Here is a 17,474-nt window from a genome sequence, read left to right as displayed (position 1 = left end):
GTGTGTCCAAAAACCCCCAATATTGTTAAAATGCTCCTCAAATTGAGCTATAGATTCAATGTAATCCCCAAACAATTCCAGTAAGTGTTTTTGTAGAAATTGTCAAGCTGGTTCTAAAATTTATATAAAAAAGTGAAGAACCTAGAATAGCCAAAATAACTTTGAAGAGAATTGGAAGATAATTACTTCCTGGTTTTAAGACATATTACAAAAAGCTATACCTATTTAGAGAATGTAGTATTGGCATCAAGAATAAAAGATGAATGGAAAAAAACACAAGTCCAGAAACAGACCTACACATATATGGACAAGTGATTTTTGACAAAGGTGCAAAAGGCAGTAAGTAAAGGGATAGTCTTTTCAACAAATATGGAACAATTGGATATCCACATGCAAGAAAACCAACTTTAACCTATATTCTAGGCCAAATGCAAAAATTAATTAGGTCTAAACATAAAACTTAAAATCTATAAAACTCAGAGAACCAGATGTGCCCTAGAGTTAGACAAAGATTTCTTACTATACAAAAAGCACAACCCAATACAGAAAAAAATCGGTAAATTAAGCTTCACCAAAACATACAACGTCTGCTCTTTGAAAAACGGGAAATGAAGATAAGTCACTGGGAATAATTATCTAAATTGCATATATCTGATACTTGTATCCAGTGTATACAAAGAACATTTCCAAACTGAGCAATAAGCAAACAATCCAAGAAAGAAATGGGCAAAATATCTGAACAGGTACTTCATCAATAAAAGATATAGAAAGAAAATTAGCACATGAAAAGATGACCAATATCATTAGTCATTAGGAAAATGCCAATGACCACCACAATGAGATGTTACACACCAAACAGAATGGTTAAAAAGACTGACCATACTAAGGGTCAGTGAGGGTGTGGAGCAACTGGAATTCGCACTGCTGGCAGGGCAGTAAAAAGGTTTAACTGTTTTGGAAAATAGTTTGGCAGTTTCTTAAAACTTTAAATATACACCTACCATATAATCTAGCAATTCTACTCGGAGGTACTTATTCAACAAAAATGAAAGCATATACCCAAATAAAGACATTATACAAATATTCACAACTGCTTTTATAGGTAAAAGCCAAAAAGTGGAAACAACTCAAATGTCCATTAATAAGTGAAGAGATAAACAAATTGTAATACATCTGTAGAAGGGAAAACTACTTAGCACTAAAAGAGAATGAACTGCATATTCCATTTATATAAATTTTAGAAAACACAAAGTACTCTACCATGACAAAAAGCAGATTAGTGGTTTCCTACGGATGGAGCAGGAGAAGGTAAGAAGGGGCAGGAAAGAGGACCTACCAAGGGGCAGAGGAAATTTCTGGGGTTGATGGCTATGTTCATTATCTTAATTGTGGTTATGATTTCACAGGTATAAACCATATGTCAAAATTTATCAAATTAGCCAGTTTCAACACACAACTTATAATAAGCTAACAACATCTAAATAAAATTGTTTAAAATGTTAAGTTTCAAAGAAAGATGGATCTAATCATTTGCTTTACCAGTCAAAAACAAAATTGTGGCCGGCATCCTCCGTTCAAGAAACCAAGCCACCTTCAGGTTGGTGCCCAGAAGAACTAGAAGTTTCCATGGATTATTTACCCTTCTACTGGGCAGGTGAGTTTAGACAAACCTTCAGATTTAAACTTTCCAAGCCCCACTATCAACCACACTTCTTTTCTACTGTTTATTAAAATATACTTAGAAAAAGTATACAAATAACAAAAACCAAGTACACATTTGCTACAAGCAAGCCAAGTTGAAAAGGAAATAATCAATTACACATCACTGACAGCGCTGAAAGCTAAAAACGAACTGGCTGCTCAGCAGAAGCATAGCTATTCCTGCCACCAAGCTCTGTTCTCCCCCCCAGGCCCCTGTAACAGAAGAAGTACTCTCAGTAGCACTCTCACAGACGGGACAACAGGCAAAGGAGCACAGCGGTATTTCTTATGATGCCTCTCAATACAGGCTAGCGGCAAGAAGCTGCAGCAAAAGCAGGGACAGAGGGACCTGCCAGATAGGCAACTCACATCATCACGCTTGAAACAAGTAAATATACTTTAGACAATGTAGATAAAATGGGGGGGGGGGGGGGGCGTCTCAAGACCTTTCAGACGATCCTCCATACATACTAGTTCACTGCACAGAACAGGGATAAATACGGACTAGGGAGTACGAGATTAGTCTCACAAGCAAACACTGAAAAGTACTACTCTGCAGTGCCCCATGCTAGTGAGCCGGCCACCACCTTATCCCATCCTGGCACATGCTGAGCGACCCCATGCACTTCGCTCAGTCCCAAGTCTGTTCCTAGAGAAACGGTCAAACAGAGCGCACTCTGGATTTCATCTTCTCATTCCCCTGTGTCTCCGGGACTCTAATTATTCAAATTATTTATCACATTTTTAGGTCATTTAAAAATACCTGATTAAATAAATCAGGTGTAGATCAGGTCAAACCAAGTATTTAAGAACAAAAGTGTGTGGCGGAAACAGATTTAAAATGCAACCGCAAGCTTTTTATTTTGAGTAAGCTCTACCCCCTACTTGGGGCTTGAACTCATGACCCCGAGGATCAAGACTGACACGCTTTATCGAGGACGGAGCCAGCCAGGAGCTCCTCAACTGCAAGCTTTTGAAAGGACAGAAGGAAAAAGAGGTTGAGAAAGCAAAACTCCGAAAAAGCAGGCCCCAGTGGCCTTTCACGTAGGGTTCTGCTGCCTCCATCGCCACAACCTGCAGGTGCCTGAGGACTCATGTGATTCATGTGACCAAGTGGAATAAAAAAGTATAATCCCCTACCTTACATGCTGAGGCAAGCAGAGTCTTTGAATTGCTACAAGCAACACAAAATATTTCATAACCGTGTCCATATCTAAAATTTAAGAGAAAATTTAAGAGAAAATTTAAAATTTTTAAATTAAAATTTTTAATTTTAATTAAAAAATTAAATTTTAAAATTAAAATTTTTAATTTTAATTAAAAAATTAAATTTTAAAATTAAAAAGAGAAAATTTAAGAGAAAATCTAAAATTTAAGAGAAAATTTAAGAGAAAATACATGACCCCTGTATTAGTAAAAGTACCTACTCTCATGCTGCAAAGTTTTAAAACGTGAGAAGAACAACATCAATCTATCTAGCTAACAGGCAATTCTTTCAGGGGACATTTCTGTCTAGGCAAACATTTGGGGAAAAAACAGAGATACTGGGGAAAATGCCAGCTTCCTACAAGTGATACAAGTTACTCAAACAATTAGATTAAAATACAAGTTTTCAACCCTAGCTAGTGTATACAATACACAATATATCTGGGAAAGGTTTTGACGGAGAGCCACCAAAAGGGAAAAAACAAAAACAAAAAACAGAATAATAAATCTTAGAAGCCCTTTTAAGAAAGGAAAAGAAATACAATGTTAAAAATTAAGACCAATAAACAAATCTAGGAAATAGAATGCATAGTAATATAAAAATCTATGTGAAGTTTGATTCTTGCCTCTTGGGAAGGCCACTGAAGATTTTTAGATCGGGGGGCGGGGGGATGTAGGTATGAAGAAAGCAAAGGAAAAAAGCAAGTTGTGTGGGAAAAAAAAAATCACAAGATATGACAGAATCAGATCAGAGAGCTTAGCACAGTTTAACTCACAGTTTTTGAACCTCAGGCCATAAAGTATTCTGCAGAAGATGACCCTCAGTGGGAGGTTCTACGATAAATGGATAGCACTGCAATTACTTTTTCTATTTTCACGCAAATAAGTGAATTCCATAGCACTTTTTTAGGTCAATAGTGACAGGTACCATACTATGTGTACTAATGACTATCAAACCACCTTTTTACCATTTCTTACCAGTAAGTATGGAAGGCTGGAAGGCCACTGGTTGATATTCAAAACCATTACTCGTTAATAGCTCCTCTTCATCAGAAGGCTGAGAAACTAGATCTCCTAGTTTAAAAGAAACACGTCAACATCATGTATATAGTCACGGTATTTATACATCCTATATACATCCTAATATTAAGAGCATCAATTACAAAGCAGTGGAACTTCAAAGTACTGATTGTACTTCAAGACGTATCAATGCAATTCCAAATCCAAGGGTACTTCCAGTACTCCAGTATTTGCCAAATGTGTTCTTTGAAGCACTAGTCAATTCCTCAACGATTTCTTCCTCTCTCTTTGACCTAACACTTCCCAAACTTTTAGACACATTCTTCAGGCTACCCGTATTAGCATGTGTGGTGGTAGAGCTCCATGAAACACACTTTGTGAAAACTGTATCTATTTCAGGGTCTGTGTATGCACGGAATATTTATCGTGAAATATCTGGTGGAGAAAGCAAATGCATGCGTTGTGATTTAAAAAAAAAAAAAAAGATCAGTAATGAACACAAGGAACATGTTATACAAGTGTGTAACTAGGTTTTAAAATACAATGGGTTCAAAAATGTTGGACACTAAAGTCTTACCCTGAAAGACAGCTTTATTTGATAACCCCAACGCAGGGACAGTAGCTCCTTCTGGAAGATCACCATCTTGCTGGAATAAAAAGTATGATACATGTTTTAAAACACTAAAAGTTACTGTTACCTCAGGCAACCAAAAATGTCATGCCCATAAATGCAGAGGAACAATTTAAAGAACACATGTGTGGATATCTGCCCACACTTCCATTTCCTAAATCAAAGATGCAATGCTAAGCACTCTCCACAAACAGGCTGCAGTTAACCCCCCAATGGATCTACCCAATCCATAAAGTCGGGCATCCTGTCATCCATGAGCTCATCAAACCCTAACAGCTCAGTGAGTTTTGGAGTCTGACAGGGCATGCACTGGGCTCGTTTCTAATAGCAGAGTGGGTTGAAATGGCACGCCCAGGGCTCTACTTCCAAGAGTCTCCCAAGCACATCTTTAATGATGTGCATGCAGACACCGCTGTTTCCCAAAAAGGCATATAGTATTTTCATTAAACATATTTAAATAACTCAGTATTTTTAAAAACTTTTAGAGTGCCATCTGAAGTGCCAATGATCCGTTTATACTCTGCAATGCATACCAACCAAATCATCTCATAAAAAACGATATGCTAACCATCAAAACTGGCATATGTCCATATGCTAAGAACATTTCTCACAATTTAGACTTTAATACAGGAGGTGGAACTCAACATAAACATGAGCCATGGGAATTTAAACCATCGAGAACAGCCACCTGGGACATAAGCCACAGCATGCTTTATCTCAGAAACCAAGAAAAAACTGCATGGAAAAGAGCAGTAAGAAGCACTCCTACAAACCTAACCCAACATTCAGCAGGGGAACAAAACCCAAAACACAGCAAGAGGCTTTCTAGTCCATGAAACCTCTGTTAGCTTAGGACACAGAACTGATTGTCTACCTGGGACTAAGGCTCTCATGGAGCCCTAAAACCACATTTCAATCCCTAGAACTAAGAGATCCTGAAACTAACTGCCCTCCCACCCTGTGGCACTGCATTATAATCCCAATCAAGACTTCCCTTTTGATCTCATTCCCATTGTTTATTATGGTTAGAAAGAAGCAGAACAGAACCTTAACCCCTCTTCACATAATCAAGAATGCCTGTGTCATGGGGTGCTCAGTCTACACTCTATAGAACTTAGTTGGAAATTTTATTTCAAATGACACTTTCTTCTCCAGTCTTATCCGGACTGGTGCTAGTTGCCCTGTCCTCAGAGTCTCCAGGCTCAAATGTATCCTGCTCTCTCTTCACCCCAAAGTACTTTTCATCACTGTCTTTGTTTAGGGACCTACAACAGCATCCCGTAGTCTAAATTGTGCCTGCCTCCCAAGGTCCTCCAGCATTTGACTTTCTCCCATTCTCTCCATTTCTCTGGATATACTACTCTTCATTTGAATAGCCAGAGCCACCCTACTGCGTGCGTGTGTGTGTTCTCTCTCTCCTCCCTTTTCCCTATCAAGTGTACCTACCTACCCTTTTCAATCTCAGAACCAAATTTGTGACCAAACTTTAAGAACCATAGGATGGTACACTTCTATGTAACACAACTATTTTCCTAATTTCCCTTCCTTCAAAAGTAGTTACTTTATAATTTTTATAACTTATGTATGTATTAATTTTAAGAGAAACAAAGAGAGAGAGAAATAGAGAGTATGCACATATGACAGAGGGGGAGAAGGGCTGAAGGAGAGAGAGAATCCCAAGCAAGCTCCATGCTCAACATGCAGCCTGACGCAGGGCTAGATCTCACGACCTTGGGATCATGACCTGAACCACAGCAGGAGGTGGACTCCCAACCTAATGCCCAAGTGCCCTATAACTTATGTATTTTTATCAGTAGCTCAAATCTTCTGTAAAGAGTATAAACATAAAAAAAATTTACCCTTTCAAAACCCAAATAAGGTCCCATTAAACATTTTCTCATTAGTACAGTAACCTCTTCCTTCTATGAATATTTTACTTTAGCCACCAAAAAATCCTTGGTCTTATGTAATAAGTGCAAGCACTTCAGTTCTACTGTTCCCTACCTCTAACCACAGTTAGAGGCAATCTCCCTGAAAATATGACCTATCACATATTGTTTTAAGTACCAATCACAGTGATGATACGTGGTATTCCTGCCTTGATTTAACACTTTAATTCTTCACAGTGTCTTAGACAACTTTTTAAAGAAATTTCTGGTTTAAACATTTAAATTATTGCATGCCACAGTGTGCAAGTTTGTCAAGACAATAATAAATCCGATCTGACTTCCTTTCTACCCATAATCTCCATTTACAGGTTTAAGCAAATATTTTTTAAATGAAGTCAATGGATTTAGCTCCACATAACTAAATTCAGAGGAATACTCACATTACAAAGCACAAGATTCAGTGACTGGCCTGTAATGGCACAAAAATTTTCCACAAAATTCTGAGGTGCAGAAAATACTCGAAGAACTTTCTCATCTGCTCCAGACACAAACTGAAACCGACTAATCATTGCCAAACATTTCAGGTCATACCCATGTATCTGAGGCCTGGCAATTTCATGCCAAGTAACCTGCATATTAAAATAGGATAAATAAAAATGACCATTTCAAAAATCAAATTCTTTTCAACAAGCAAAATGTCAGATGCAAAATCATTTATCATGCATGGAAATAGGACAACAAAGCAGATTCATCTGTGTTGTATTTACCAATAATTCAATCCTTTTTGTTACAGATGCAAAATACTTTATCATGCATGGAAATAGGACAACAAAGCAGATTCATCTGTGTTGTATTTACCAATAATTCAATCCTTTTTGTTACTGAGTAGGATTCTCTTGTATGGAGACATATACATATATATACGTGTGTGTGTGTGTGTGTGTATACATACACATATATATACATATATATATATACGTATACACACACACACATATATATACACACACACACACACACACACACACACACACACATATATAAGCTTACTGATCCATTTACATACTGATAGATATTCAGGTTGTTTCCAGCTTGTCTTTCATTGAGAAAGCAGTTGTGAACATTTATGTACAGGTCTTTGCATGGACATGGGCTGCTACTTTTCTTGGGTTAATACTACCTATAGGTAGAATGGCTGGATGATATAATAGATGCATATTTACATTTTTAAGAAACTGCCAAACTATTTTCCCAAGAGGATATGCACTTTACAATCCCACCAGCAGTGTACGAGAGTGCCAGCTGTCTGCTCCCTCATCAACACTCGGTATTGTCTTTTACTTTAATCATTCTGATAGGTGAATGTGTGATGGTATCTCACTGCAGCTTTACCTTGCGTTTCCCTAATGACTAATGGTGTTGAGACTCTTTTCCTCTCCTTATTTCCTTATATCTTTTTTGGAGAAACATCTGTTCAAATCTTTTGCCCTTTTGGTTTTTTCAAACTGGACTATTATCCTAGTACTGACTTCTGAGATATTCTTCATACATATACACTCTAGATATAAATCCTTCACCAGAGATGTGCTTGGTAAATACTTTCTCCCAGTTGTGACTGGACTTCTCATTTTCCTGGCAGTATCTTTCAAGGAGCAGAAATTTTACATTTTAGTCAAGTCTGATTTATCCATTTTTTAATTTTTAATTTTTTTTTAATTTATTTTGAGGCAGGGGGGTGGTGGTGGGCAGAGACGGAGAGAGAATCCCAAGTAGGCTCTGTGCTGTTAGTGCAGAGACCAATGTGGGGCTTGTACTCGGAAACCATGGGATCATGACCTGATAGGTGCCCCTATCTATTTTTTAAATAGATGATTAATAAACAACAGCTGAGCTATATGGGTAACAAGTCACAAAGAGCCACAGAAAACCAGTGAAAATCATTTGCCTTGTTTTTTAATTGACTCAACTCTATTAATTTGAACCTCCCACCGCTACCGAAGTAGTAATGTCAGTGGCAGTTTTCACTCGTTTCTGTGGACTAACCAACACACAGGCAGTTCCATGAATTTTTGTCAGGAACTGAAGCTGAGTACACAGACTTCCTCTACGACATAGCACAGGTCAATGGCTTGTCAGTGGTAAAGTTCTGTTGCGACTTTTTGAGCTCAAGGCCAAGACTGAAAAGTTACTCAACAAAAACTGCCTATAAGCACTAGTATCTAATACTATATGACTTTAGAAATTAGCTTTTGCTACAGACTTGGCAGTGTTTTATGAATTAAACCTAAAATTACAAGGGATAACTGAACTTTTATGTAGAACTGAAGTAAACACATTTTGAAAACAACTAACATTTAAATTGTCTCAACTGGCAAGAGTACACATATGTTTAAGTTTCTAAGAAAATACCAAACTGCCCTCTTGCCTGGCTGTTAGCATTCTGCGCCCCTACCGGCAACACAGGAAGTCTGCAGGCGCTCTGCACCCTTCCCACCGCTCCTCACCGTCAGTACCGTCTACTTCAGCTGAGGGTATACAGTGCATGGCGGCATGGTTTTAACTTGCGCTTCCGCAGGGGCTAACAATGTTGCCCCACTTTTCATGTGCTCATGGAGGTTTTTTAATGTAGATCAGTCAAGTAGGAAGTCACTTACCTGTGATTGGTCTTTTCTCTTCCATGGAGCAAAAAGTCGAGTTGTTTGGTCAGTACCAACAGTGATGATAAACTCTCCTTCCGGATCCCACATCAGGTCTTGGACACCATCAAAGTGCCCTGAGATAACAATCTCTGGAGTCCACTCTCTCTGCAATGAAAGTACTGTGACACATCCAAATAATCAAAGATCAGCACTACTCAGAATGCCCTCAGGGCTAATGATGAAAAAGACTGATGCCCCCAGGCATGTGAAAAGCTTTAAAAAAAAAAAAAAAAAAAGATGGGATCTTAAAATAGTAGGATCCTAAAATAAAAGGACGGGTTTTCCAATCAAGCATATGAGAACTTGAACATTCAAATCTGTGCTATATTCCTTTAAAGCAGTAACCCACGGAAATTTCCCTCCATTCATCATTTACTGAATGCTTCCTAGAAGTCAGACACTACTTAACTTTTCTCTGCCTCAAAGAACTCTTCCGTAGGAAAGTTACCAAGCTTGTATGGCTGTTATGAGAATAAAATGAATTTATATTTGTAAAGCACTCATAACAATGCTGGCACATACTAGGTATTATGCGAGTATTTTTCTATTAAACTACATAATAAAGAGTATTACGTAAAACTGGTAGATTCTGACGGCTTTATTAAACAAAAGGAGCTGCAGGTATAGAGAACACAGTCCAAATCAAACCTAGCTGGCCACCTCCAGAGGGAACCTGTACCAGCAACCATGTGAACAGTGACAATGAAATACACAAAATGTCGTTGGTCCACACAGAATCACAAGTAGTGGTAAAATGTGATCTTTAGAGGAAAAATTAAATTTGTATCAATAAAACGTCATTCAAAGACAAGTATGCTGAATACAGTGATTAAGCTAAGCTATATTATTTTCTGGTCAAAAAAATAAAAAGGTTGTGACTAAGAAATGCTATTAATTTCTTTTGTGATGAAAAAATTGATTCTATGGTAAGCACCAATGGCAGTTTCCAAAAAGTTTTGAAAGAAAGGCAGCACTTTTGGACTATCAGTACAGTTTTCCACTAGAACAGTCCTAAAGGACAGTGTTTCTTCTTAAAATCAGCCCTGATTGTCACAAATGTGCCACTCTGGAGGCTGTGGATGTGTGGGGGCAGAGGGTATATAGGAACTCTGTAATTTCTGTTCAGTTTTTCTGTGAACCTAAAACTTCTTAAAAAAAATAATAAAGTCTCTTAAAAAAAAAGTCACCTTAGTAAGGGGCTAATATAAATTTGAAGTCAAATTATAAGCACAAGTAAATTTCCTTGAATTCTGTCTCGCGGTTTGAGTTTCTTTTTACTCATCTGATGCTTTTTTTTCTACGAAGCCCCTCAAAAACTAAAGCTGAATATGACTCAGAGGAGCTCCAAGAACAAATTTTATCCTAAAAAATATCCTCTTTAACAGTGCCTTAGCTCATTTCATAGTAGAAACAATCTTTTTGTTGTGTGTGTGTGTGTGTTTATGTGTTTATGTGTGTGTGTGTGTGTACAGTTGGCACACAATGTTAACATTAGTTTCAGGTGTACCACACAGTGATTCAACATGTCTATACATTATGCTACGCTCACTGCTGCTGTAGCTACCATCTGTCACCACACAACACTATTGCAATACCCACTGACCATATTCCCTACTCTGTATCTTTCATTCCCGTGACTTACCCATTCCACAGCTGGAAGCCTGTACCTCCCACTCCCCTTCACCTACTTGCCCAACCCCCATCCCCTTTCCCCTTCAGCAAAACATCAGTGTGTTCTCTGTATTTACAGGTCTGATTCCATACTTGTAGAAACAGTCTTCGAAGGTCAACTCCAAATGGAAGATATAAGGGAAAGAGTAAATCACTCCATGCATTGAGAAAGCCTCACAGATGACACAACTATTACAAAGCCCACCAACTAAAGTTTATGCAAACTCATGAATTTTTACTTTTTAAAGGAAGCCATCAGATGGACATTCAGAATCTGCTGACTCACATTTCACTCAATGCTCTTATTTCTTTCATTTATTTACTTAACGTATTCACACAGTAACCTCTAGGTGCCAGACCCGTTCTACATACTATACAAATATTAACTCATTGAAGCATCATAGAAACCCCAGAGTAGGTGATATTTCTATTCACGTTTTACATTTTCTATTTACCCTCCTCAGGAGGAACCTGAGACAGAGGTTAGGCAAAGACCTCAAGGGCACACAGCCAGTAAGTGCTGGGGTCTGGGCCTGAAGCCAGGCTGTCCAGCTCCAAAGTCTGTGCTCTTAGCCACTTTTCCTGCAATTTCATTTCCCCAAACCCAAAGAAGTGGATCAGAAGCAAATTAGAAAGTTAAGAGATGGGGCATCTGGGTGGCTCAGTCGGTTAAGCATCCAACTTTGGCTCAGGTCATGACCTCACGGTTCGTGGGTTCGAGCCCCGCATCAGGCTCTGTGCTGACAGCTCAGAGCCTGGAGCCTGTTTCAGGTTCTGTGTCTCCCTCTCTCTCTGCCCCTCCCCCACTCGCGCTCTGTCTCCCTGTCTCAAAAATAAATAAACATTAAAAAAAATTTTAAAAAAAAGAAAGAGAAGGAATAATACTGAAAGGCAGCTAGATGACTAAAGGAAAATTCCCTCTTTGAGAAGAAACTAACAATTATAAAAAAGATGTAAAATAGCCCAGTATTTACAGGACCATTTAAAATTACACCCATCAACAACTTGAGAGCATTAATATATTCCTTCACAAAATAACAGGTGGTCCTATTGCCCTTTTGTCAGTCATTCATCCAGTAATTGTCTATGGAGTACTTCGCTGCCCAAGAAAAGACCAAATTATGTTATCTTGTTTAAGAAGACAGGGATGTTACATGGGGCACCTGGGTGGCTCAGTCGGTTAAACGTCCAACTTCAGCTCAGGTTATGGTCTCATGGTCTGTGAGTTCGAGCCCCATGTCAGGCTCTGTGCTGACAGCTCAGAGCCCGGAGGCTGCTTTGGATTCTGTGTCTCTCTCTCTCTCCGCCCCTCTCCCACTCACACTCTGTCTCTCAAAAATAAATAAATGTTAAAAAAAAAAAAAAAAATTTTTTTAAAGACGACAGAATGTTACACATTATAGGAAATATTCTCATCAAAAAATTTATAGAGCTTAAAGGCAGAGCCTAAAATTTATACAGCTTGGGCACCTGGGTGGCTCAGTTAGTTAAACCTCCGACTTCAGCTCAGGTCATGATCTCAGTTTGTGGGTTCAGATGCTACATCAGGCTCTCTGTTAGTAGCTCAGAGACTGGAGCCTGCTTCAGGTTCTGTGCCTCCCTCTCTCTCTGCCCCTTCCTTGCTAGCTCACTCTCTCTCTCAAAAATAAACAAATGCTAAAAAAAAAAAATTTATACAGCTTAAAGTTCACTTACATAGAAAACTGACCTATGTGCAAATTTCAAAACCCCAACGATACTGAACAAATGAATACTTTTCCTCTTAGGAAAGCATAAGTTTCTCACTTAGTGTAACTAAAGTATAACGTCTACAAGAAGAAGTGAATAAGAAAGACGTCATTTGAACATAAACACCCCAACTATGTTTCTGGCAGAGTATAGGAAGTACCTAACACTGTTTACCTAAGTTTCATTTCACTCTATGTGAGAACAAATGCTTTATTTAAAAATGCTTTTCTTACTGGGTTAGCCGTATTCTGTTTCCAAAGGTGCAATGCTCCATGGAAAGCATGAGCAATGATCATGGAGCCATCTTCATTGAACTGGCAATCATAAAATCCCAGAGTATTTCCACCTATTTCACCTACTCGAACCTATGCAATAGAAAATAAGTGGTAATCAAGAGTCCACAATTCTCACAGTAGAAATCAGATTCCAGAGATTCTTATGTTCTCACTTACTTAACACATAGAAAGAGTGAACACTTCTGCAGCTCTAGGAACAAAGACTTGGGGGCTAAATATCATTTATTAAACCCAATTTTCTGTTCCGTAAATATTCACATTTTTACCTGTTCCAGCCAAACTCCAGACTCTTCATCTGGAGCCCAGAGAATCATGGTTTTATCCATTGAGGCGGACAACAATCTCATTGGCTGCTGCAGAAGACCATCTAAAGAAAAAAACTAATGCCTTTAGGTGATCAACAAGCATTGTTTGTAGATTACCAGAAAAACACAATACCGTTACTGTAAGAACATTCACTTGTAGCAATAGCAACATTTTAGAAACACAAGAGAGGTTTACGTTAGAACAGATAAACGAGGTGTGGTACATTTAGACAATGGATTATACTTCAATAAAAATAAATAAATTAGAGCTACATGAATCAACACGAGTACAACTCTAAAACACGTTAAGCTAAAAAGCCAAGATGTAAGAGAATACATATCGCTATCAAGTTTTAACAACTGTAAAGCAATACTGTTTGTGGCTACAGAAATGTATAGTAGAAGTATAAAAACACTCGTGGGAATGATATGCAGTGAATTCAGCCTTGTAGTTGTCCTAAGGGAAGAATGGAGGGGAAAGAGTTCGGGAAAGAATACACAGGGGGTCCCCCAATACCAATAATATCTACTTTTTTTTAATTGCAGCAAAAATATGACAATATTAATAACAGTTGGACGGCAGTTACTTGAGTATTCATTAATGATAGTCTCTATTCTTGCCTCGGTGAGGGGGTCAGGGGAAGATTATGAGGCCTGTGCCTCATTCAGCTGTACAATACAGCACCAGCTTCAGCAAGCAACCATCACTCCACAAAGACAGGTTAAGGGCCAAAGAAAGAGAGAGAAAGAGTCTTGTTTGTTCATAAATGATGTGGCTCAGTATTACCAACTTCCTATTTCCAGGGGGAAAAGTTCCAGATTAGTTGGCTTAAAAGTCAGTTTCTCTTGGGGCACCTGGGTGGCTCAGTCGGTTAAACGTCCAACTTCAGCTCAGGGCTTGATCTCACGGGCTGTGAGTTCGAGCCCCGCGTCGGGCTCTGTGCTGACAGCTCAGAGCCTGGAGCCTGCTTCGGGTTCTGTGTCTCCCTCTCTCTCTGCCCCTCCCCTGCTCATGCTCTGACTCTCTCTGTCTCAAAAATAAATAAAAACATTAAAAAAAAAGTCAATTTCTCTTAAACGCCATGAAGACTAGATGAAAGCATTTAAAGAGCAAGTGAAAAGGGACATGGTGGCTTCAGCATCACAACAGGAATCACACTTTTCCCACTTAGGAGTGTAAGTTTCAATGGGATTGAATGTCCAGGAGAACCTAACTGTAGTATTATATTGTGCCAACTTAAAAATATCTTATATATGAGATTTTTAGGTTTGTTTTGTTCTTTTTCCAAGATTTTAAGTAAACTCTATACTCAATGCGGGGCCCAAACTTACAACCCCGAGATGAAGAGTTGCACACTCTACTGACTGAGCCAGCCAGTTAGCGAGCACTTGGTCACACTAAAAACACTTGCTCCACTGCATTTGGTCAGCTTAAAATTCTACATGTGTGATTCAACTGAAATGACAAGTATGTAGTATGTTTTCTTCCTACCTTTGTAGAATGAAGGCTGCCAGTGAACTGCATTTACCCAGTTTTCATGACCAGCCAGCACAGTCTCTAGAGTAACTGCAAATGCCATTTTAATACCTGCAACAAAAAGAATGACATATTCTTCCTGAAAGCTCTTCTAAAAAGAATTTCCATTACCAACAAAGTTGTACAACTATGTACTCCCTTTCCAAAAGTCGGAACAGAAACATGATTTAGAGTCAATAATTCAACAAAAAATGAATTTCATTGACTTCACTCACTGTTCAAAATTACAAGAGAAAAAGTTCTAAAATTGCATAAATTTTTCTCTAGTCGTAAGTACATATTAAGGAGTATGTCCAATTTTAAAACTTTTCTGGGATAGCTGCTGTTATACTGCAATGAAAAAGGAAAAACAGACACGTCAGCCTCCTGGCTATCCTCAGTCATTATCAGCATATAATAGCCTAAAATACCATTTTAAAAAAACTTACGAAAAATGCAGAAATAAAGGAGGTCAAATCAGTACTGTGACCTTTCAAAGTCATTAATAAAAATGTTAACAAAATTTCATATTTGGGAACAGCCAGCTACTCATGACATGCTGGTTAAGGATTTCTAGGTTTTCCCCATAAAACCACGTACCAAAATCTCAACTCTAAAGGGCTTCAAAACCAAGAAGAGTAATAACAAAGGAGAGTACTGCTAGGTGAACAACACTATAATTTAGTTGAACACTTAAAAATATTTCCTTCAAATACAACATCCCAACAGGATCTGCCATGCAGGGGTACTGCTCTGATTACCACCCAATAAGAAAATCAGATTACACATCCCACTCAAATGTAGGGCTCTGGCTCGTCTTCTCTCATCCGGTAAAGGTACGGATAACTTACTTTATTCTTTTAGATCTTCCGATGCTAAACGAAAAATTTGGCATCTTATAATTTATAATTTGAGAAAATAGTAAACATTTTCAGCAATTTCTAAAAATCTTACAAAGGTGGTTTAGAAGAAAAGTAAGTTTCATATACAAAAAATAACTTATCCTTAAAAAAATTGTTTTTAAAAATGCACAGTATCCGTTTCACGTAGGTATCTGATACTTTTGAAAAACTAACCTTCACCTAGGTGTGTTGTGTTAATAATATTATGAATGAGTCAGGAAACTGTTAACATCAAATATTTTCATTATTACTCACCTTCATTTTCTATCGTAAAAGTATTTTCCTTCAGCTTTATATTATCATCATCCTGAGTTTCTAAAGATGTTGATTTTACATACAGCCTCCATATTCGTATCAGGCAATCTTGTGAGCAGCTCGCCAGGAAAAGATCTCTACCTAATAAAACAACAAATTTTATTATTTTTTTAAACATTATATCTTAAATTTATGTGTAAGACTTTCTCCTCCACAATATGCAGATCTTTAAACTTCCTGAAAAAATTAGACTTTGCCTCCCAGCCCTTTATTCACTTGACCTATATTCTTTTTCAGTAACATTGGCAAATATACATACAATACTAACAAATGGTTATGACATGTGTTCTTATACAGTCTACAAAATTCTACAAAGAACTGTTCAAGAATGTCTATGTGTGTAATAGTCAGCTAGTGTCCGCTTTAAAACATCAACTGCTTTCATCCTCTGCCACCCCAATTGATAGTTAACAAAAGGGGTAAGTATCCTCTTTTCTAAAAGGGACAACAGAAAAATGTTACATACAAAGAAAATTTTAGTATATGTGCTGCCGAAGCGAGCACATATACAAAGAAAATTTTAAATGAAAACACAACAGGCTGCTTTCCAGGAAGTTCCACACACTTGCCCCATCATATGAACTTCAGCAGGATTTCATACTGACCAAAGGTTGCCCATTCCACGCCTCTTATCCAATCCTCATGTCCACAGAGAAAAAGCACTTTCTGAAACTAGTAAGATAACAAAAATCATCAGACTTGATGTAAGAATTTAAATTTTCATGTATATCAGTGATTTCATTTGGGGTCACAGCCAGTCCTGATGCACTTTTTTTTTGTGTTTTAAATTGGCAATACTATCTGATCAGACATAAGGTAGAGCTCTCATTTGGGAATGAAAAAATCTCATAGTCATCTAACTTATCTAACGGAGCAATGCTGAGTACGTAATATCTATAAATAGATAAATACTCTAAATTTTTACAGGATAAAATGACACGTATTATTCTGTAGAAAAAAGTCGGGTGGTCGGACATTCACAACCATTTTAAACTTTACTATAGAAGGTAAAGAAAGAAGTATCTCTACTGTTGAAGTTTTAAGTGACCCAACCCCTTTTCTGGAACTTCTCTCCTCTAATGTCTCAATATCTAGGTAAGCTCAGAAAGACAAACACTACCAGCTGTATTTCACCATAGATATAATTTATTTAGAATTTACCAAAAAAAAAATTTATAAACCACCACCACAGCATCTTCCTCCTGTCCTTCCACCATCTAATGATCCATTTCCACCTAACAACTCTGGACCAGGTGGCCAAGGCAGCACTTACTTGTGTTCAAAGAGAGTGGAAAACCATCTAAAAGAGGACTTTCAAAAAAGATTCTCATACCGGATTATTTTAGTTTAGTAGAACATCCCTAAAATTTATCATCTGGAACTAGGCTGCATTAAAATGTGTAATTAAGCAGAACGTAATTCCAGTATCTTAATAAAATCATTAATTACCTGGTCATTTTGTTGAACGAATAAGTGAATTTTGCAGTCATCATCACCACATGCTAATATTGGTACTGGGAGGATAAAAAGAGGCTTTACTGTAAATATTCCATCACATGTTATGATTATCACCTATCATGGATTCTAAGAACTTG

The 17,474-nt window shown here is 37.8% G+C and overlaps 1 protein-coding gene across 3 annotated transcripts in view; it reads right to left on the bottom strand.

Annotated features, from left to right (window-relative positions):
• ELP2 (elongator acetyltransferase complex subunit 2) overlaps positions 1–17,474 on the bottom strand; it is a 43,644-nt gene that overhangs the window by 14,248 nt on the left and 11,922 nt on the right. For all 3 annotated transcript variants that reach the window (XM_019465382.2, XM_019465386.2, XM_019465385.2), the window contains 12 exons: positions 17,329–17,393; positions 16,485–16,551; positions 15,820–15,960; positions 14,639–14,734; positions 13,108–13,208; positions 12,779–12,910; positions 9,102–9,251; positions 6,888–7,076; positions 4,505–4,574; positions 3,886–3,981; positions 3,684–3,741; positions 2,842–2,914 (listed from right to left, as the gene is read on the bottom strand). In XM_019465382.2, coding sequence (XP_019320927.1) covers positions 2,842–2,914; positions 3,684–3,741; positions 3,886–3,981; positions 4,505–4,574; positions 6,888–7,076; positions 9,102–9,251; positions 12,779–12,910; positions 13,108–13,208; positions 14,639–14,734; positions 15,820–15,960; positions 16,485–16,551; positions 17,329–17,393 — 1,238 coding nt within the window. The remainder of the gene's footprint in view (positions 1–2,841; positions 2,915–3,683; positions 3,742–3,885; positions 3,982–4,504; positions 4,575–6,887; positions 7,077–9,101; positions 9,252–12,778; positions 12,911–13,107; positions 13,209–14,638; positions 14,735–15,819; positions 15,961–16,484; positions 16,552–17,328; positions 17,394–17,474) is intronic.

Source organism: Panthera pardus, unplaced genomic scaffold (genome assembly GCF_024362965.1).
Source record: "Panthera pardus isolate Hobbes unplaced genomic scaffold, ASM2436296v1 HiC_scaffold_15, whole genome shotgun sequence".
In the NCBI taxonomy this organism is placed as follows: domain Eukaryota; kingdom Metazoa; phylum Chordata; class Mammalia; order Carnivora; family Felidae; genus Panthera; species Panthera pardus.
The sequence above is the reverse complement of the archived record's forward strand: the minus strand, read 5'-3'. Positions and strand labels throughout refer to the sequence as shown.